General features: G+C 44.6%; 1 protein-coding gene across 1 annotated transcript in view; it reads right to left on the reverse strand.

Annotated features, from left to right (window-relative positions):
• Positions 1-1,626: 1,626 nt before the first annotated feature.
• SHANK1 (SH3 and multiple ankyrin repeat domains 1) overlaps positions 1,627-22,452 on the reverse strand; it is a 252,112-nt gene continuing 231,286 nt past the window's right edge. The window contains exons 19-24 of the mRNA XM_066572363.1: positions 12,315-12,371; positions 11,257-11,381; positions 7,297-7,405; positions 6,341-6,851; positions 4,286-6,262; positions 1,627-2,227 (exon numbers count right to left, since the gene is read on the reverse strand). Coding sequence (XP_066428460.1) covers positions 1,657-2,227; positions 4,286-6,262; positions 6,341-6,851; positions 7,297-7,405; positions 11,257-11,381; positions 12,315-12,371 — 3,350 coding nt within the window. The 3' untranslated portion in view covers positions 1,627-1,656. The remainder of the gene's footprint in view (positions 2,228-4,285; positions 6,263-6,340; positions 6,852-7,296; positions 7,406-11,256; positions 11,382-12,314; positions 12,372-22,452) is intronic.

Genomic DNA, 22,452 nt, shown 5'->3' on the forward strand with positions numbered 1-22,452 from the left:
CTCCATTGAATGCGACCTTTCTCAGGTCGGGTTGGGTAGGAACCCCACTGAAATGAATGGAGCACCAGCACGCATGCGCAATCCGCTTCATTGAATGTGACCTTACTCAGGTCAGATCAGGTGGGAGCACCACTAAAAATGAATGGAGTACCACTGCAATTAGCATTTATTGAATGCAATCCTGCTCAGGTCAGATTAGGTGGAGACCTAAAGAAATGAATGGAGCACCACTACAGATGAGCAGTCAGCACTCTTATGAATGTGACCTAGCTCTGGTTGGATTGGCTAGGAGCTGCAGTTCTCCAATGAACAGAAGTGGGACAAATCAGATCCCCACTTTCTTGGGATTTGTACGGGTGTCAGTGGTCAGACTCCACCTATCCATCAGTCTTCACCCATACAGTGGATGGGTGAAAACTCCAAAGACCATTTAGTAACTAGAACACTCCTTTAACTACTGCCATTAGCTTCTAGTAAAATAAATAAGCATCAAGCTTAAAGAACACGGCTGCCATTGGTACATACCTGGTATACTTTGGCAAATGGGTGATGGAATGACTAGGCTAATAAGAAAAACAACCAATTGGCTTTCTAACTTCTATCTCTTTAAAACACAAATACTCACTTTTATGTCAATATATCCCATCATATGTACCCCCAACGCTTCATAATCCCATGCAATGTCCCATGAAACAAAACTTTGTTGTAAAATAAACTGCTTGATTCCATGAAATAACAGACTCAGGCAACTCTTGTAAAGAAGCTGAAAAGATAATGCCTCAAATTGGATGATGATGGGAAGGATGGTAAACCAGTGCTCTTGTTTTAAGGTGTACTGTTACCAGTTCTACACACTTTAATTAGTACCAAAAGTAAAATCTCAGCAGACCACCTCACTAACAACGTGAGAAGCATGTTTTGAAACCCAATGACTGCAATTAGATGGTAGCTTTACTTAAGGAAAATAAAAGTTATTTTGGTGCTTATCTCTTGATTTACAGTTTGGTTAGATGTTTGTACTGTATACAGCCATTGTCTGCCATTCCACACACAATATATCCACAGCTTTAGGGAAGACTCTACTTACTGTATGCCTCAATCTCTTGTTGTCATTTACTCCCCTCTTACAGTAGTATTTAAATCTCCTACCAAGCAATGCATTTGGCTTTCTGCCTACATGACTACATTCTATGTTGACAGTAAAGATGCAAGAAACAGAAAAAATTGGGCACAGTGAAAATGGAACACTACAGTGATCACTAGAGTGGTTTGCCTATTCATCGGTGCCTCCAGATCCCGAATGTACATAATGGCTTAAAATTAAGCCTTCATTGCCCCTTTTAGTAAAATAAGCAGCTGGTGAATCAATCATTTCAGAAAAATTCTGTGCATGTCTATATATATATCTATATATCTATGTATAGATCTATCTAAATATATCTATAGATCTATATATAGATATATCTATATATGTATCTATATATAGATACATATTTAGATATATATCAGAAGATTGTTCTTCTTGTTTTGCTTTTCAAAATTGACTCAAAGTAAAGTACATTCATACTCTCCTCTCCTGGGAACTTGTATCAAACCTTTTTAGGTTTGAGGGGATGGATGCAAAGATGAAGTAACTAGGAATCAGATGACTTGTAATCACCTCTCCAAAAAAAACTTCAGAGCTCGGTCAATGTTCATTCGATGGCCGACTCTTGTAACACCCAGGTCAATGTAATCCTCCTTGGTCAATGATGGTAAGTGGCTGCCATCAATTTCATTGTCTAAGAAATGTTCTCGGTGTTCTCCAAGATTTAAATAGTCCAACCAATCAGCCACATCGTATTTTGTCCAAAAATGAATGGGCTTAGAGGCAAACGGTTTTTCAGTGGGGGGTAGAATGAAATGAGTTGGAGATAAAGACCGACTGCCTGTTTGGAAGCCAGGGAAAGCATCTCCTCCAGCTGTGGGGGAGCCTCTCAGGTCAAAGACCCCTGTGTAAACAGGGGCAGAAGGCAAGATAGGTAGAGAAGAAGGACGTGGAGTTGGACTTATTTTGTGCTCCGTGGGCAAGGCTGACGGGCTTGGTGCTCTTCTCAAAGTAGGACGAATGTCAAAATCCACACTTTTAGGGTGTTTTGGAGTAGGCTGTGGAGACTTGGGCCAGTTATGAAATAAACTGCTCACAGGTTTAGAAGAAATCAGTGAAGCAGCAGAGTCATCAACTATCCTAATAAAGAAAAAGAAACAAGATAGAAAAAGTTAAAATAAAAAAAAAAAGTTCTAATAATTTACAAATCATCTATCACCAACTTATAATACAGAACTGCAAGTAGTGAGCAAGAGCAATTGCTACTGTTGTTCTACATTGTAAATTTGGAAGGACTAGGAAGGATTAGACTTTTCTCCGGAAGTGCCAACTATAGGTGCCTACCCTGATAGTCAATGTCCTAGTTATATGGTTATCAACTAAACCAGAGGCACCTATCTGTAGACAGCACTCTTTCTGAACTATTGCTCCTCATCAGAGTAGGGTTCTGGTTGGTTGGTTGGTTGGTTGTCATATTAAATGTACAGCCTCACAAAATTTCTTGATTCTTGCAGAGATCCATATAGTAGGGAGTCAAGGCAATGCTCTCTAGAAAAAAAATCTACCAAATAAGCAGTACGCATAGCATCTCTCACACAACCAATCAGAACCCTATTCTTTACAGACAAAGAGAAACAACTGTCTACAGGAAGGTATTTTGTTTGGCTGATAACCTGATTCATGTTCCAAGGCTTTTTAATGTGTCAAACATTTGCCCACAAGATAGCCACCAACAGGCTGTTTTGCTTATGTTTTCCAGGGAGCATTGCCTTAAAGAAACCTAAAATGATCACTGAAAGGACAATCCTTCTATTTTTTTATGATACTTTCATGTAGTATAGCCAATTTGAAACCTACTCTGTACTAATGTGGAGCAATGACTTCAAAAACAGTGCTATCTACAGGTTTCTCTGTTAACACAAGGGATCAGACATTCACTTACAGGATATACGCCTGTATTTGGCACTAGATAAACCATTTCTTTATGTGCAGTATTTCTATTAAAACTCCAGTAGCTAATCTACTAAAATGCTGTGACCAGTACCTGATCACCACAACCCCTCCCCCCCACTGTTGGATTGCAGAATTTCTTGACAAAAGCCCAGGTGATTCTATCATTAGAACAGATATACAGTTCTTTCATTGTGACTCATTTCCTGACTGATCTCAGGCTGAGATCTGGAGCTGGAAACCAAGCCACTGAAAAAAATACAATTTATACTTCCATAACCATACAATTTATGATTTCATTGACCTCATCATAAAACCAACATTTTCAATATTTAATGTTTTTAAAGAAAATTTTTGAACTAGATAATTTGTTAGGTGATATGTCAATTAAAAAGTATGAAAAGTGGAAGTTCAATTTCTGGGATACCAGAGTTATGGAGAATACGTCCAGGCACTCTTCACTGAAGTGAATGGTGGACAATAATTGGGCACATATTACACTAAATTATTGCCATCCAGCAGAGACAAGAGATATGACATCTCTGACTATCTACAAATAGGATAAGTCAAACAACTAGGAGCTTCTGGAGTACCAAAATTAACACACTTGAGGGATCATTTACTTATTGCAGCAATTACATCACCTTCTACTGGGCATCATATAGATACTTCCAAAATTCTCCATATTAATGAAGCCTTTATTAAGTAAAAGGGTTTGAGATATCTATAGAGGGCTTATTTATAACTTATACACATTCTGGTACACACTGGAACCTAAAACTGGGCAATATACCTTGAGTGACACTTGTAAGAAACATGGGGCTGAGATGACCTTATAGTCTTTTTTCATGAAATGCTTAGCACATTACATAAAATAATATTTGCATGTAAATATAGTGACATTTTTGGGACACTTAATCAAAACTTAAATATACTAGCAAGTCAATGGTAAACTAAACTACAATAGGAAAATCAAGAACTTTGGGTGAAGGGAATGTTATTTTTGGTATAGCTAATTAGCAACCAAAACTGGAAAGCCAATTTTGACTGAAGATTGAACTGGTTAGCCTGGTCAATGGGGTAAGCCAGCAGACACTGCTTTAGAGCTGACTAAATACCGATATAAAATATCATACAACAATTTAAAATATCAAATAAACATTCAATAGTTTTCATTTACCGCATTCAGTTTTCTACAAAGAAATGTCAACTGACATTTTTATACCAACAACAACCCATTGCACCTACCTGTGTCTCTGCAGTGAAGTGGGCCTTTCAGGTGTAAATGATACTGCAGATTCTGGTGGTCTGGACCATGAAACTCCACTCATATGCTGAAGCTTTGAACTTAACTCCGTCATCATATTTGACTTAACTGTAGATACTGGTGAGATTTTTTCTTGGGAGTAGTCCTCCCATGGGAGCGTGGGAGATTTTCTCTGAGAATCCTTGGCTGCCTCTGAAGGAGCACAGAGTGAAGGTCCTTTAGATGGTGTCAGTGTAAAGATATTTTCTGAGCAAGGTGAAACTGAAATGGCGGTACTGGTGGCAGTAATGGTATCTCTAAGTAGCCCAGGTGTTCTACTTGGGAATGTCCTTGACCGAATCTTATTTTGGACAACAGGCTTATCAGCACCAAATGCTTGGCCATCTAGATAAGTTATATAAGTGTCCAATAGTTCTGTTCCTTCTGTTGAAAGTCCAGACATGCTTGATAATGTTGAGACACTACTAATAGTCTCTAGATGGTGGTCACTGCTGCTTCGACTATCAATCTCTTCAATGCCAGAATCAGTTACTGTCTCTATAGCGTCTGATGCTGGTATTTGAATTGATGACACAACAGAGGAAAAATTGACATGAGGTTCTTTAAGTTCTGGTGTCCCCTGGGTTAAGTTGGCTACTTCACTGTCATAAGAAGTGAGACTAGAGGTTGTAGAGTCTAGAGCAGGAGTGCTACTGGAGTCAGGAGGTGGTGGGGGCACAGGAGGTGGAAGGGTAGAAGCTCCACCTGATGCCCCTGGAGGTGAATCAGGCTTATCAAAACTGTTAGAAAATTCTAAGGGTGGTGGGAGGGGCTCTGTAAATAAAAAATCATCATCAACGTCAATTGAAGGAGCTGGGGGAGGCAGGACTAATAATGGGAGTCCATTCTCTTTGGAATTTGAGTCATGCATTTCTGAATTTGTGTTAGGCAATGGGGTATGGTTCATGGTTGGGCTGGGCATTGGTCTTTCATTCTTTAATTCCTTACATATGGAAATCTTATGATTCTCTTCATCTTTGTGAGTTGAGTTTTCCATGAAGCGCACGTGTAGTTCTATTTTTTCTTGGCCCTCTGTTCTCTTCTCCCAGGCTTTACCTTGTTCTACTCCTTGAAGTAGCAAGAGTGCAGGAGACCGGTGACCAGAACTTTCATCTGACTTTCTTTCACCAGTTGGGGATACCATGCATGGCTTGAAATCTATCTCTTTTCTTTTAATGGGTCCTGATTCCCAGAGACGATGAGGAGAGCTGCTTCGTGACTCTATTGGAGACTTTTGTTCTGCAAAACGTGGAGATGATGGACGGGACTTCCTGTCTTCTATTTCATTTCTACTATGCTGCTGTGACTCTTTTAAAGCTCTTTCTCGTGCTGCTAAAGCAAGTCCTAAAGGAGAACTAGGATCTAGAATTTTCCCAGTCAAGGGATGTATAAGTGGACTACCTCCTCCAACTGGGTTAACATTGGACATTGTCATTGGACTGGAGCATGATTGTAGCTGTGGTAAAAAAGTAGAACACACAGTACTAAAAGGACTGGTGGTACTAGAGCCATAACCCTTGCCAGTTTTTGACTGGTAGGAGTATCCACTAGTAACATCTCTATTTACAGATGCCCCATAATTGGGAACATTCAAATGCATGTACGGTTCACTAGAAAACATACCCTCATCAATAGACTTGGAATGCTTTAACCTTGGGGCAGGTGTCGGTTCTGTGTCTTCCTCTGTGGAAAGAAAAAGAGCAGATTTTCGGCGGGCTTCATTAAACCACTCACGGTCCCGCCGTGCTGCACCAACAATGGCTGCTCCAAACTGGCTTGTAAAATCAATATTATCCCGCAATTGAAGAGATGGAATAGGGTCTGGCTGGGTTTCAGCCTCCATGCTACTACCTTGGCTGCTCCTTCCACTACTACTGGTTGATGGGGCTTTAATAATGATTGTAGGTATAGGGATGGAACTTTTTTCATGTGACTTGGTAGCCTGTTGCTGCTGGTGATGAGACTGGTATTGCTGCTGTTGCTGCTGCTGTTGTTGCAAGTGCTGCTGTTGTTCATTTTCCACCTTAACTTGTTTCACTAGTTGGCCTTTTCGGCGCACGGCTTTTGCTGGAACATACATTGCAGTACTGGCTGCTCTTGCAGGTAGATTAAAGTAACGCATCTCCTGTGTCTGTGACCTCCAGCTTCTCATATTTGCTTGGGAAGCCATACCCATACGGATCTGCTCATCAGCTGTTTGTTCAGAATCTTGGTGGTAGAGCTGCTGTAGCTTCTCACGTCTCTGAGATGCATCCATCATTTGTTGGTCAAAAAGACCTGATTCCTGTCGCATTGTAGGGGAGAACAATTTAGAATCTCCACTTTGATGAAAGTTAGACCTTAAAACTGGGCTAACTCTAGCTGCAGATGAAGGAGAAGTGTTGTACGGAGGATCAGGAGGAGAGGTTGTAGGAGGGGGAGGTATGTCTTCTGAACTAGGAACAGACAAACTGCGGTTAAATTTCATGGGGGGAGCAGACAAAAATGGCTTTTCATCATCCCCAGCACCTACAAAAAAGATAAAAGATTTTATAAAGACTATATAAATATATTTTTTCAACAGAAAATTGCATTAGAATGCTTACTATGATATTTCCGTAGACGTTTAGATTATAAAATGTATAAGGGTCAAATGTGCAACTAGTGAGACTAATTTACTAGGACTGTAAAGATCATTGACTTCAAAAACTTCCATTTACTACTTAAAGTTTAAAAAAATTTGCAAGTGCCCTAATTTTCCACACTTTACGAAAGCATTTCTCTCACACAATGGAGTCTTAAAGATGGGTGACTATTTTAGCCTTGTCTTAAATTGCACAAATATAATTCTTTAATAGGAAATAAAGGAAATTCACTTATCAGAAAACTTGCCAACTAGTTAATCTCTAATCACATTGTGTTTACTATACCTTGACTATCCAAAAAGGACTGAAGATATGTTTGCACCCCTTACCAATAGACTTTTGCCGCAACATCATGGCCTGGCTAGGTGAAGAGGACAGGTAGGATGGGCCCTCATACACTGACTGTGCACTTGAGACTCTATGCTGTCCAAAATTTGGCTGCGTAAACAGAGATTATTATTTAATAAGGCAGGAATAGAAACTACAAAAAAACAACAATGCATAAATGCTAAGGGACCCTTCATATGAAAGTATTTCAAAACTTGTGTATGCAATGTGCAGAGAACAGAACCCATTGATTTCAATGGGTTAGTACCGAAATGCACACAGAAAGAAATGTAGCATGCTCTATTTTTGTGCACAAATGTCCCCATAGAAGTCTATGGGAGGTGGGTAATTATACGCGCAATACATGCGCAATTCCATGAAAAAAAGAACACATCTGGATCTCAATAAGCTAAATAGCCTTTTAAATTGGCGTGTGGTAGTGTCTAATGTGCAAAAAGCACAGTACTATGCACCGATACGCACACCAAAACGCCCGCGGAAATATATTGCATTGAGGCGAGCGTTTTTCCGCATACGCTCATATGAAGGGGCCTTACACACATAAAAGAATTAATTCTATGTATCAAGGACATTTTAGAATGTGCTTTCCAGACAGAAAAAGGAAAAGGGGTTTACGTTATGTTTGAAAAGTAAATCCAAACAGTGAAGACATGAACCATATATATATTGTGTCTACTTAACAGTGGTTAAGTAGACACAATCCATGGCTGCTGACATACTGCCCAAGGGGACTTTATGTGTACGGGCTCAGTCACACGGGCGTTTTCACACGCGTTTATTCACGCGTAAAAAAGATCACACTGCATGCCTTAAAAAAAACATGTGACCACGTCCATTGCCACCCATATGTTCTATCTTTTGTCCGTTCGAATCTTATGCGCATGTAAAATTCGCACATGTGACCGCTGCCATTGGAAAGCATCGGTTCTATATAGTGTGATCTTTTTAATCTGACGTTAAAACGCCCGTGTGACTGAGCCCTAACAATGTTGATGAAGTTAATGGTGAAAACCCCAGGAAAAAGTGCTTATCATAGGCTAGATTCAGATTTGCAGTTTTTTAAGCCAAATCCAGGAGCGGATCCAAAAGGAAGCAAAGGTATACAGGAGAGACTAATACTTCTGCTGTATCTGGCTGAAAAAAAATCTGCATCAAAAACTGAATACACTGTTAGGCCTCAGTCAGACGGGCGTTTTTTCGCCCGATTTGCGCATGCGATCTGCGCATAAATAGAACCATTGCTTCGCAATGGCATCGGGCACATGGCCGCTTTTTATGTCCGATAAATTATAGGACATGAGGAATCGCAGATCGCCCCTATCTGCGATCTGCGATTCCTTGTGTTCTATTATATGCGCTCAATGGGGCCGGCGGCAGCAGCGCCGACCCCATTGAGAACATATACTACAAAGATCATTCTCCTCTGCCACAGCTGTTACAGCTGTGGCAGAGAAGAACGATGTTCGCCCATTGAATTCAATAGAGCCGGCAATACAGCCGGCTCTATTGAAAGCAATGGGCTGCCGGCGAGCGCGGGATGAATTTTTGGGAAGGGCTTAAAAATATAAGCCCTTCCCTGAAAATCATCCTAAAATGTGTAAAAATAAAAAAATATATATATATACTTACCTTGTCCCTGCAGCCGGAGTTCAGCCGCGGCCGGCCGGCAGTTCTCCTGAATCGCTCTGTGTAGTATTCAGCAGCCAGGGATTTAAAATCCCCGCCTGCTGAATGGGCTGCCTCTGATTGGTCACAGCCCTCACCAATCAGAGGCAGCTCTCACTCACCCATTCATGAATTCATGAATGGGTGAGTGAGTGCTGCCACTGATTGACTCAGCGCAAGGACCAATCAGGGGCAGCTCTCAGCTATTGAATGAATCGCGATCTGCGATTCCTCGTGTCTGCCCGTTTCGCCAAAAACGCTGCTAGCTGCAGATTTTTCGGCGATTTTTCGGCCCTGGTTACGCGATTTGCGGATGCGCATCTGTCATGCGATCCGCAAATCGCGGCAAAAAACGGTCGTCTGACCGAGGCCTTAGGGTATTGCTCCACACCAAAAGCAACATTAAAAATATTTGTCCAAAAACTACAACATAGGTCACATAGGAAGTTGCAGGTTTTGATGCAGTTTTTCTTAGAATTAAAAGAGGGTCTTTCCATCTATCCCACTAGGATATGCGGTCATTTAGTGATCTGTGATGGTCTAGCCCATGGGACTTCCACCCATTTTGTAAATAGCACTGATTTAGTGCTGAATTCCTTTGACTGTTTTTCCTGCACCGCAGTGCCCCAGCCATCTGCTGTGTAAGGAACTTCAGAATGGCTTTAGTCAAGTGAATAAAGATAGTTGCAGCTGGGTTGCCCAAGAGTAAAACCTTGGAGATAAAACGCATAAAAGCCCATTTGCACAGCGCAATGATCGCTCAAAAATCGCTCCAACAACAGTTTGAGCTAATCAGCTACTTAAGAGTTATACAAGCAGAGCAGGATACCACCCGATAGCTCCGAGAACAATGCAGCTGTTTTTTATATGCAAACAGCTGCATTGTTTTTGGAGCTTTCAGCTGGTGTCTCGCTGAGAACTGCCAATGGGATACCAGATGAAAGAATGCTATCAGCACCGCCCGCTGAGATATCAGCGTGTAGCACTGATAAGGCTCATCGCTTATTTCTAGCTGGCTAGAAATGAGCGATGAACGAACAGTGCACGATGGCCGCACGTTTAGATGCAACAATATCACTCAAAAGGCCACTTTTGAGCAAATTTTGAGCGATAATTGTTGTCGCCGTAAGGGAAGGCAGTGCTAAAACAGCATTTCATTCTCGGGATCAGTGGCAGTATCAGTGATCAGACTCCACTCACCAGAACATGATTTTAGTGATGTGCCATAACATTATAAGATGGGAATACCCCTTCTGGTCTATGGGTGGAAAATGTTGTAAAAACAAAAATAGCCCATGCTTTGTTTTGAGAATGGAGCAAAAGCACCAAAAAACAAAAGTCATTGTGTGTAGAGAACTTCAGATATTTAATGGCTGTCAACAAGAACATTTGAACATTCAAGTTTGTAATTGCCTAAAAATGGTCAAAAAATGCCACAAAAACCTAACAAACAGTGTGAATCCAGAATTGTTAATATTCACACCATAGCTGACCATTGCAACAACAATCGTCAATTCTGCGAATGAATCTCTGGACTATAACATAGGTTGTATCTCAGGATCAACAATACAATGAGTTTACAAAGCCACACAACTTTTTTCTGTAGATTATAACGCTTGTATTTATGTTTTAAAATTATGTTTGAAGGTGGACAAATCAGGGAATCAGAAGGCGAAATCAAGAGTAGAAAACTAGATAAAAGTAATAGAACACAATTTTGATCATTGCTGCTATAGCAAAACATTGAAAGCTATGGAAACGCACTACCCTATGTAAATTCACACACTGAAGTCAGGGATGAATATACCGCATACGCAACCTGTGAAGCTGTGCAGAAGCCAAGTAGGTAATGGGGCTCATTTCCACCTTAAAAGGAAAATAAAACTGCTTCCCACTGCCTACAAGCCTGCTTGCAAGGGACTGCATTAATGGTTCCAGTAGAGCACAGCTACTGGTGGATTGGTCTACCAGTGAGACTAATCAGGAAAAACATTCATGGCTTACATTAAATTAGCTATGGGACAGCAAGGAACCCAAATTCTCTCTGCATCTGACATCTAAATGAGCTGTTCCCGTAACTGATATCACTAAGAGAAATGCCCTTCTCAGGCTTCAGAATTTTCGCCAATCCGGTCACCATTTTGACAATAGCTTGAATAATTTGGAAACCATCATATCAAGGTACAAAGTCATGCAAGTTTCATTTTTGCTACATACATAACAAAAATAAAAATGACACACTATAGGAGAAGTTAGAAGTGTAGTTGTATTTCTACCTCTGCGGAAAAAAAGCTCTTTGAGGCAGACCGTGATGTTCCCAGAGATGCCAATGTACCGGGGCTGGAGCTCTCATTCACACTAATAGTTTGCTGGGCTGCTGCAAGAATCTCATCCAGTTTATCTGTATGATGAAAGAAGAAGCAAGAGTACAATAATGTGGAAGTAGACGAGTCCTGATGAAAGGCCTGATATGCTTGGGACATTTAGTTTGTGCTGGACATATGTAAGTAATGAATACAGATGTTGCAATTGTTGATATGACTGGTGTGCTGTGATAAGTTGATTTACAGCAATGTAGGACATTGTAGTAATCATAATGCTTTAAATGTCAAGTTAACATTTGCTACATCTGTAGCTCAATAATCATTGCCCATCAATTGAAAGATACTTTATGTATTTAAGATTATAGGAAAACAATATGTGAACAGCCTTTACTATTATTGAGCAATTGGATTCATAGAGGGGCTCCCTGCCAACAGACTAGTCCTGTCTGAATTACCATTGGAATTATTGTTAATGGTTGAAGTTTAAGTTCTTACTCAAAAAAACTGTTCAGGTTTAAAAAAATATCAAGAGAGCCCTATTTATATTTTTCTCAGTAGACACTTTTTCATAATAGTAAAGAAAGACTTATTATATTATCACATCACTTGCTAAATCGGTTGTCCACTTTGGACAATCTCAACTTTTAGAAGGATCGCAGGACAATAAGTAAATCACTAAGCATTCTCTACTGGGATTCCAAGCAGTGAAACAAGGCAGTGTTCAATTCCCCTGCATCAACTCCATCCTAATCAATGGACTGTCCATACAATGTGCAACCGGACAGGTCCACCAGAGTGGGAGATGCTCTCTGTAACCGCTCTCCCTAGTTTGACAAAGACGTGATGATCCTGAACAGTGGACCCTCTTTATTAACTGTGCATTAGTAAATACGGAATTTGAAAATGGACGACCAATTGTATGACTAAAATATAACAATAATGGGTACTATAAGGAGGTTCAGAAACATTTTGGAACTTCAAGCCAATATTTTGGTAAACTCAGATCTTACTTAGTGCCATTTGATAAACGGTCCTTTTCTTCTCCGTGTTCTGAGATGGCTCATAGTCTAAAAGAAAGTGAAGGCAAGTTATAGGTTGAGGTTTTTAATACAACATATTGAAAAACAGCCATGGTAACGTCAATAGACTTCTGTGCATGGGCTTACCATGCTACCATGACAACCCCAGAGCAAGCACGTTTACATTACTGCAGCAATTAGAGGATCAGAAGGCGATAAAGCTAATATATAACATCTTCTGAGCCACAAGAAATTGTCTATTAGATGGAAATACATAAAGAAATTCATAAATGTTTGTGCATTGATCAAGGTGTGATTGTTCTCAGTAAGAGAAACCAAGTAATCCTGTAGATATGATACCTTTTAATGGCGGTACCAAACCTTTTTTTCATATGCATTGATCAAGGAGTACTGTTTATATCAAGAGTACTAGTACATGGACATTGCTGCAATTTTCATATCACTGAATCACGGTGCCATATAATTAGATAGGAACGATAAAATTGAGTTGTAGGTAGCCTTTATAGATTGATGGAAAAGCTTTGTTTGGAAACATTAATAGATCAGAATTGTGAGGGTCATGATTAAAACAGGTATATAAGACAACTATTATACACCACGATGCTGTTAAGATCAATGCAAATAATCCCATTTTTACATCAAGGCTAGAATATCAATATTAGCAAAAACATGAAAGGAGATACATTCCAGAACGGTAGGCGTGAAAACTGGCAAAGTTCAAATCATGACACAGATTTTCTGGGAACTGGGATGTATAAATGATACAGGAGCTCTACCAAGAGATTTATACACAACGCATTCTTTGTGTCAGTGATATGGGTAATATTGTAATACAGTCAGCTCCTAGTGCTCTACATTCTAAGTAGACCCAAGGTGGACTAGGAATTGTCCAGCCTCGAGCAATAAGACTAATGCACCCCTTACTATCCCACAATAGAAATATAAGAAAAGCTGAGCTCTGTCCTCTCCAAAACGATATATGGCACAGTTCCTCGGTGTACTGCCCCTGGCCCTTAAGTTGAGCCTGACCGCCTGAAAGGTCAATCTTGTGCAGAAGCAGGTCATTAAAATGTAGCTCCACCTTATTGCACATTTTATTCCACTTTGTAGGTCATTGGTTGCTCGAGCAGCAAAGCAATGCTTTGTTTTAGCACGGGAGCAGTAGGATTTACCTTTGATCCCTGCTGCTGTAGTTAAGGGGGTCATTTACTTTTATAAAAAGTTGCTCTAGAGATAATATTTAAGATGGTGTTTGACTTTCTAATAAGCACCCTGCCCATGATTCTGCTTCACCACACTGATTACCGAGGTGCTGATACAGGGCACTACATCCTACATGTGCTCAGCATTATGGGTCCTTCTCAAGATAAAAGCAAACGAACGAATTAGTAACCGACGACCTAGACCAGAGAACCGGAAGTCTAATCTCTAGGGTCCATTCTCCTCTTGCACTGTAGATGTCTCTTTGTTCATAGTGCCAGTCTACTTTAGACTAGAAAGTAACGAGACGATGTACAACGCTTCACAAGATGATCCACACAGCCATTCGGTGGGAAATCTCTCCTTTTATTATATAAAATTATGGATAATTTACAACTGGAATTACGGGTAAATTATAAAAAGAATTATGGGTAATTTGAAAGTGAAACAGAAAGTGACAAAATCGAAGTCTTCACACATGGCATAGACAGATTGGAGCCAAGATCATATCCCGCCACATGACATTATTATATATGATACAAGGTGCATTGAAATGTTAACATACTTATATTAGTATGGGGCCCCAATGCTTGTGAAGCCCCTAGGCAAGTGCCCATCAGGCCCATGCGTTAAGATGGCAATGTGTGCTCTACTATGTGCAGACACTGCATTGTTATAGGATAAGGTTCTCTATGAATAGGATAGCACTTTCTAGACAAGATGCTCAGGACATGCTCTCTGTTAGAAGGAGCCAGAATCACAACCTGGTAAAAATGATAGAATGAAGGGTACAGAATTACATATTATAAATCTATCTATATCTGTGCATAGAATAACTCAATTGAATAGTATAAATTGCAAACCTCAAGACTAGGGGCCTTAAAGTGAAACGTCCGGCAAATGCTTATAATCAGTAAAATAGAGCAATGGTACTAGGGTCATAATATACCAGGGCTTTCTTTTTTTTTCTCTGGTCCTTCGATGTAAGTTTCCATGGTTCTCTGTACCCTATAGTCCTTAAAGGGATTTTCTGCCCTATTTTTTACTGATGGTCGATCCCCTGGATAGGTCATCAGTAGAGATGAGCGAGCACCAAAATGCTCGGGTGCTCGTTACTCGGGACGAAATTTTCGCGATGCTCGAGGGTTAGTTTCGAGTAACGAACCCCATTGAAGTCAATGGGCGACCCGAGCATTTTTGTATATCGCTGATGCTCGCTAAGGTTTCCATTTGTGAAAATCTGGGCAATTCAAGAAAGTGATGGGAACGACACAGCAACGGATAGGGCAGGCGAGGGGCTACATGTTGGGCTGCATCTCAAGTTCCCAGGTCCCAGTATTAAGCCACAATAGCGGCAAGAGTGGGCCCCCCCCTCCCAACAATTTTTACTTCTGAAAAGCCCTCATTAGCAATGCATACCTTAGCTAAGCACCACACTACCTCCAACAAAGCACAATCACTGCCTGCATGACACTCCGCTGCCACTTCTCCTGAGTTACATGCTGCCCAACCCCATCCCCCCCCCCGCACGACCCAGTGTCCACAGCGTACACCAAAGTGTCCCTGCGCAGCCTTCAGCTGCACTCATGCCACACCACCCTCATGTCTATTTATAGGTGCGTCTGCCATGAGGAGGAACCGCAGGCACACACTGCAGAGGGTTGGCACGGCTAGGCAGCGACCCTCTTTAAAAGGGGCGGGGCGATAGCCCACAATGCTGTACAGAAGCAATGAGAAATATAATTCTGTGCCACCGCCATCAGGAGCTGCACACGTGGGCATAGCAATGGGGAACCTATGTGTCACACACTATTCATTCTGTCAAGGTGTCTGCATGCCCCAGTCAGACCACGTTTTTTTATAAATAGTCACAGGCAGGTACAACTCCGCAATGGGAATTCCGTGTGCACCCACAGCATGGGTGGCTCCCTGGAACCCACCGGCTGTACATAAATGTATCCCATTGCAGTGCCCTGGATAGCAGAGCTAACGTCAGATTAAATACAGGTGGGCTTCGGCCCACACTGCATGCCCCAACCTGATCGGGGTTTTTAATTCATAGACACAGGCAGGTACAACTCCCTATTGTGAAGTCCTTGTGGACCGACAGCATGGGTGGGTGCCAAGAAGCCACCGGCGGTACATAAATATATCCCATTGCAGTGCCCAGCACAGCTGAGGTAATGTCATGTTTAATGCAGGTGGGCTTCGGCCCACACTGCATGCCCCAGTCAGACTGGGGTTCTTTAGAAGTGGACACATGCAGTTACAACTCCGTGTGGACCGACAGCATGGGTGGCTCCCTGGAACCCACCGACGGTACATAAATTTATCCCATTGCAGTGCCCATCACAGCTGAGGTAATGTCATGTTTAATGCAGGTGGGCTTCGGCCCACACTGTATGCCCCAGTCAGACTGGGGTTCTTTAGAAGTGGACACATGCAGTTACAACTCCGTGTGGACCGACAGCATGGGTGGCTCCCTGGAACCCACCGGCGGTACATAAATATATCCCATTGCATTGCCCATCACAGCTGAGGTAATGTCATGTTTAATGCAGGTGGGCTTCGGCCCACACTGCATGCCCCAGTCAGACTGGGGTTCTTTAGAAGTGGACACATGCAGTTACAACTCCGTGTGGACCGACAGCATGGGTGGCTCCCTGGAACCCACCGACGGTACATAAATATATCCCATTGCAGTGCCCATCACAGCTTAGGTAATGTCATGTTTAATGCAGGTGGGCTTCGGCCCACACTGCATGCCCCAGTCAGACTGGGGTTCTTTAGAAGTGGACACATGCAGTTACAACTCCGTGTGGACCGACAGCATGCGTGGGTGCCAGGAAGCCACCGGCGGTACATAAATATATCCCATTGCAGTGCTCAGCACAGCTGATGTAACGTCAGCTTTAATGCAGGTGGGCAAAAAATTTATTGGATTACACTGTAGGCGAGGGCCCAAAAAAATTGGTGTACCAACAGTACTAATGTACCTCAGAAAAATTGCCCATGCCCAACCAAGAGGGCAGGTGAAACCCATTAATCGCTTTGGTTAATGTGACTTAATTTGTAACTAGGCCTGGAGGCAGCCCAATTAAAATAAAAATTGGTTCAGGTGCAAGTTTCAACGCTTTAATGAGCATTGAAACGTATAAAAATTGTTTACAAAAATTATATGACTGAGCCTTGTGGGCCTAAGAAAAATTGCCCGTTCGGCGTGATTACATGAGGTTTCAGGAGGAGGAGGATGAATATTATACACAGATTGATGAAGCTAAAAGGTCCACGTTTTTGATGGTGATAGAGAACAATACTTCCATCCGCGGGTGCAGCCTACCTATTGTTTAGGTATCGCTGCTGTCCGCTGGTGGAGAAGTCTGGGGAAATCCAGGCTTTGTTCATCTTGATGAGTGTAAGCCTGTCGGCACTGTCGGTTGACAGGTGGGTACGCTTATCTGTGATGATTTCCCCAGCCGCACTAAACACCCTCTCTGACAAGACGCTAGCCGCAGGACAAGCAAGTACCTCCAGGGCATACAGCGTGAGTTCAGGCCACGTGTCCAGCTTCGACACCCAGTAGTTGTAGGGGGCAGAGGCGTCACGGAGGACGGTCATGCGATCGGCTACGTACTCCCTCACCATCCTTTTACAGTGCTCCCGCTGACTCAGCCTTGACTGGGGAGCGGTGACACAGTCTTGCTGGGGAGCCAGATAGCTGTCAAAGGCCTTAGAGAGTGTTCCCCTGCCTGTGCTGTACATGCTGCCTGATCTCCGCGCCTCCCCTGCTACCTGGCCCTCGGAACTGCGCCTTCAGCCACTAGTGCTGTCGGATGGGAATTTTACCATCAGTTTGTCCGCCAGGGTCCTGTGGTATAGCAACACTCTCGAACCCCTTTCCTCTTCGGGTATGAGAGTGGAAAGGTTCTCCTTATACTGTGGGTCGAGCAGTGTGTACACCCAGTAATCCGTAGTGGCCAGAAGGCGTGTAACGCTAGCGTCACGAGAAAGGCATCCTAACATGAAGTCAGCCATGTGTGCCAGGGTACCTGTACGCAACACATAGCTGTCCTCACTAGGAAGATCACTTTCAGGATCCTCCTCCTCCTCCTCAGGCCATACACGCTGAAAGGATGACAGGCAAGCAGCATGGATACCCTCAGCAGTGGGCCAAGCTGTCTCTTCCCCTCCTCCTCATCCTCCTCATGCTCCTCCTCCTCCTCCTCAACGCGCTGAGATATAGACAGGAGGGTGTTCTGACTATCCAGCGACATACTATCTTCCCCCGCCTCGGTTTCCGAGCGCAAAGCGTCTGCCTTTATGCTTTGCAGGGAACTTCTCAAGAGGCATAGCAGAGGAATGGTGACGCTAATGATTGCAGCATCGCCGATCACCGTCTGGGTAGACTCCTCAAAGTTTCCAAGGACCTGGCAGATGTCTGCCAACCAGGCACGCTTCTGTAAAGAATTGAGGAGGCTGACTCCCACTGCGCCACCCATGTTGGAGTTGGTATTCCACTATAGCTCTACGCTGCTCATAGAGCCTGGCCAACATGTGGAGCGTAGAGTTCCACCGTGTGGGCACGTCGCACAGCAGTCGGTGCACTGGCAGATGAAACCGATGTTGCAGGGTGCGCAGGGTGGCAGCGTCCGTGTGGGACTTGCGGAAATGTGCGCAGAGCCGGCGCACCTTTACGAGCAGGTCTGACAAGCGTGGGTAGCTTTTCAGAAAGCGCTGAACCACCAAATTAAAGACGTGGGCCAGGCATGGCACGTGCGTGAGGCTGCCGAGCTGCAGAGCCGCCACCAGGTTACGGCCGTTGTCACACACGACCATGCCCGGTTGGAGGCTCAGCGGCGCAAGCCAGCGGTCGGTCTGCTCTGTCAGACCCTGCAGCAGTTCATGGGCCATGTGCCTCTTCTCTCCTAAGCTGAGTAGTTTCAGCACGGCCTGCTGACGCTTGCCCACCGCTTTGCTGCCGTGCCGCGCGACACCGACTGCTGGCGACGTGCTGCTGCTGACACATCTTGATTGTGAGACAGGTTGCGTAGGAGGAGGAGGAGGGTGGTTTAGTGGAGGAACCATACACTGCCGCAGATACCACCACCGAGCTGGGGCCCGCAATTTTGGGGGTGGGTAGGACGTGACCGGTCCCAGGCTCTGACTCTGTGCCAGCCTCCACTAAATTCACCCAATGTGCCGTCAGGGAGATATAGTGGCCCTGCCCACCTGTGCTTGTCCACGTGTCCGTTGTTAAGTGGACCTTGGCAGTAACCGCGTTGGTGAGGGCGTGTACAATGTTGCGGGAGACGTGGTCGTGCAGGGCTGGGACGGCACATCGGGAAAAGTAGTGTCGACTAGGAACTGAGTCGCGCGGGGCCGCCGCCATCATACCTTTGAAAGCCTCCGTTTCCACAACCCTATACGGCAGCATCTCCAGGCTGATAAATTTGGCTATGTGCACGTTTAACGCTTGAGCGTGCGGGTGCGTGGCGGCGTACTTGCGCTTGCGCTCCAACACTTGCGCTAGCGACGGCTGGACGGTGCGCTGAGAGACATTGGTGGATGGGGCCGAGGTCAGCGGAGTTGAGGGTGTGGGTGCAGGCCAGGAGACGGTAGTGCCTGTGTCCTGAGAGGGGGGTTGGATCTCAGTGGCAGGTTGGGGTACAGGGGGAGAGGCAGCAGTGCAAACCAGAGGCGGTGAATGGCCTTCGTCCCACCTTGTGGGGTGCTTGGCCATCATATGTCTGCGCATGCTGGTGGTGGTGAGGCTGGTGGTGGTGGCTCCCCGGCTGATCTTGGCGCAACAAAGGTTGCACACCACTGTTCGTCGGTCGTCTGCACTCTCAGTGAAAAACTGCCAGACCTTTGAGCACCTCGGCCTCTGCAGGGTGGCATGGCGCGAGGGGGCGCTTTGGGAAACAGTTGATGGATTATTCGGTCTGGCCCTGCCTCTACCCCTGGCCACCGCACTGCCTCTTCCAACCTGCCCTGCTGCTGCACTTGCCTTCCCCTCTGAAGACCTGTCCTCAGTAGGAAACCAGGTGAGGTCAGTCACCTCATCGTCCTGCTGCTCTTCCTCCGAATCCTCTGTGCGCTCCTCCCTCGGACTTACTCCAATTACTACTACCTGAGTGATAGACAACTGTGTCTCATTGTCATCGTCCTCATCACCCACTGAAAGCTCTTGAGACAGTTGCCGGAGGTCCGCAGCCTCATCCCCCGGACCCCGGGAACTTTCCAAAGGTTGGGCATCGGTCACGACAAACTCCTCCAGTGGGAGAGGATTCGGAACCATTGCTGCCCATTCTGGGCAGGGGCCCGAGAACAGTTCCTGGGAGTCTGCCTGCTCCTCAGAATGTGTCATTGTAATGGAGTGAGGAGGCTGGGAGGAAGGAGGAGCAGCAGCCATAGGATTCAGAGTTGCAGCAGTGGACGGCGCAGAATTCTGGGTGGTCGATAGATTGCTGGATGCACTTTCTGCCATCCACGACAGGACCTGCTCACAGTGCTCATTTTCTAATAAAGGTCTACCGCGTGGACCCATTAATTGTGAGATGAATGTGGGGACGCCAGAAACGTGCCTCTCTCCTAATCCCGCAGCAGTCGGCTGCGATACACCTGGATCAGGAGCTCGGCCTGTGCCCACACCCTGACTTGGGCCTCCACGTCCTCGCCCGCGTCCACATCCTCTAGGCCTACTCCTACCCCTCAGCATGCTGTATTACCAGTAGTGCAGAAACAGAACGCTGTAATTAAATGTGCCGCTTATTGGCCTGTGGTTGGAGGCTGACTTCGCTTACGGAACGCACAGCAGAGGCAGGAAAGAATTTTGCACAAGCCTGCTGTAACACTTAGCTGGCTGCGTATGAATTAGGACAACTACCCCCAGCAGAGACGCAGTACAGTCAGGACAGTCACAGGCAGCCCAAATAGATTTTTTTTCCCAAATTTTTTTGGAAAAGCCCACTGCTTATATAGACTGGATATGTCTTTCACTGTCCCTGCCTCACCACCACTACTGGCCGTGGACTATGTAAAATTACTGCAGACTGTTTCACTCTGGACAGGATGATAGCGGTAATGTAAGAGGCAACGCAGAGGCAGGAAAGAATATTGCGCAAGCCTGCTGTAACACTTAGCTGGCTGCGTATGAATTAGGACAACTACCCCCAGCAGAGACGCAGTACAGTCAGGACGGTCACAGGCAGCCCAAATAGATTTTTTTCCCAAATTTTTTTGGAAAAGCCCACTGCTTATATAGACAGGATATGTCTTTCACTGTCCCTGCCTCACCACCACTACTGGCCGTGGACTATGTAAAATTACTGCAGACTGTTTCACTCTGGACAGGATGACAGCGGTGATGTAAGAGGCAACGCAGAGGCAGGAAAGAATTTTGCGCAAGCCTGCTGTAACACTTAGCTGGCTGAGTATGAATTAGGACAACTACCCCCAGCAGAGACGCAGTACAGTCAGGACGGTCACAGGCAGCCCAAATAGATTTTTTTCCCCAAATTTTTTTGGAAAAGCCCACTGCTTATATAGACTGGATATGTCTTTCACTGTCCCTGCCTCACCACCACTACTGGCCGTGGACTATGTAAAATTACTGCAGACTGTTTCACTCTGGACAGGATGACAGCGGTGATGTAAGAGGCAACGCAGAGGCAGGAAAGAATTTTGCGCAAGCCTGCTGTAACACTTAGCTGGCTGCGTATGAATTAGGACAACTACCCCCAGCAGAGACGCAGTACAGTCAGGACGGTCACAGGCAGCCCAAATAGATTTTTTTTCCCAAATTTTTTTGGAAAAGCCCACTGCCTATATAGACTGGATATGTCTTTTACTGTCCCTGCCTCACCACCACTACTGGCCGTGGACTATGTAAAATTACTACAGGACGCAATGCTCTGCACGGCCGATATACAAAAAAAAATGTTCAACACTGCAAAAAGCAGCCTCAACAGTACTGCACACGGTCAGATGTGGCCCTAAGAAGGACCGTTGGGGTTCTTGAAGCCTAAAATCACTCCTAACGCTCTCCCTATAGCAGCTCCGGCATCAGCGGCACTTTCCCTGATCTCTGTCAGAATGCATCTGTGGCGAGCCGCGGGAGGGGCCGATTTATATACTCGGGTGACACCTGATCTTGCCAGCCACTCACTGCAGGGGGGTGGTATAGGGCTTGAACGTCGCAGGGGGAAGTTGTAATGCTTTCCTGTCTTTCTATTGGCCAGAAAAGTGCGCTAACGTCTCAGAGATGAAAGTGAAAGTAACTCGAACATCGCGTGGTGCTCGCCTCTAGTAACGAGCATCTCGAACACGCTAATACTCGAACGAGTATCAAGCTCGGACGAGTACGTTCGCTCATCTCTAGTCATCAGTAGTTGATGGACGGGGGTCTGCCTGTGGGGACAGCTGTTCATCAGCTGATCATCTGGCCCATTGTCCAGTGCATGTTGTTATAAATGGTCAGGGGGTAAATTCGTATGCTGGCACTGAAATCAATTAGATAACCACGCTGCTATGGTACTTCACACTACTCTAATGGTCAGGACTAGAGATAACATCCTGACCAGCAAATAAGCAGGAAGTATCATAGCAGCACGGCTCTTCCATTGATTGTAGCACTTCCTGTGCTAACGGCTAATGATAAGGTCCAACCCACTGCACTGACAGCAGGCCGTAATATCAGCTGATTGATGGAGGTCCCGAGCTTACTGGGCTGCACGGGCAAAGTTGCCAAAAAGATGCAAAAATTTATCTGACATCACTTTCTGCTTTGTAGGCATTGAATGAAGCTGCATCTCGCAGACTTGCTGCTCCCTGCATGCACTCTGCACATCATATTGGTAATACTGAAATTCCTCTAGTCCTACCTTCTAGATAATTTCCCTCAACTTTT

This window comes from Eleutherodactylus coqui, chromosome 6 (assembly GCF_035609145.1).
Source record: "Eleutherodactylus coqui strain aEleCoq1 chromosome 6, aEleCoq1.hap1, whole genome shotgun sequence".
In the NCBI taxonomy this organism is placed as follows: Eukaryota; Metazoa; Chordata; class Amphibia; order Anura; family Eleutherodactylidae; genus Eleutherodactylus; species Eleutherodactylus coqui.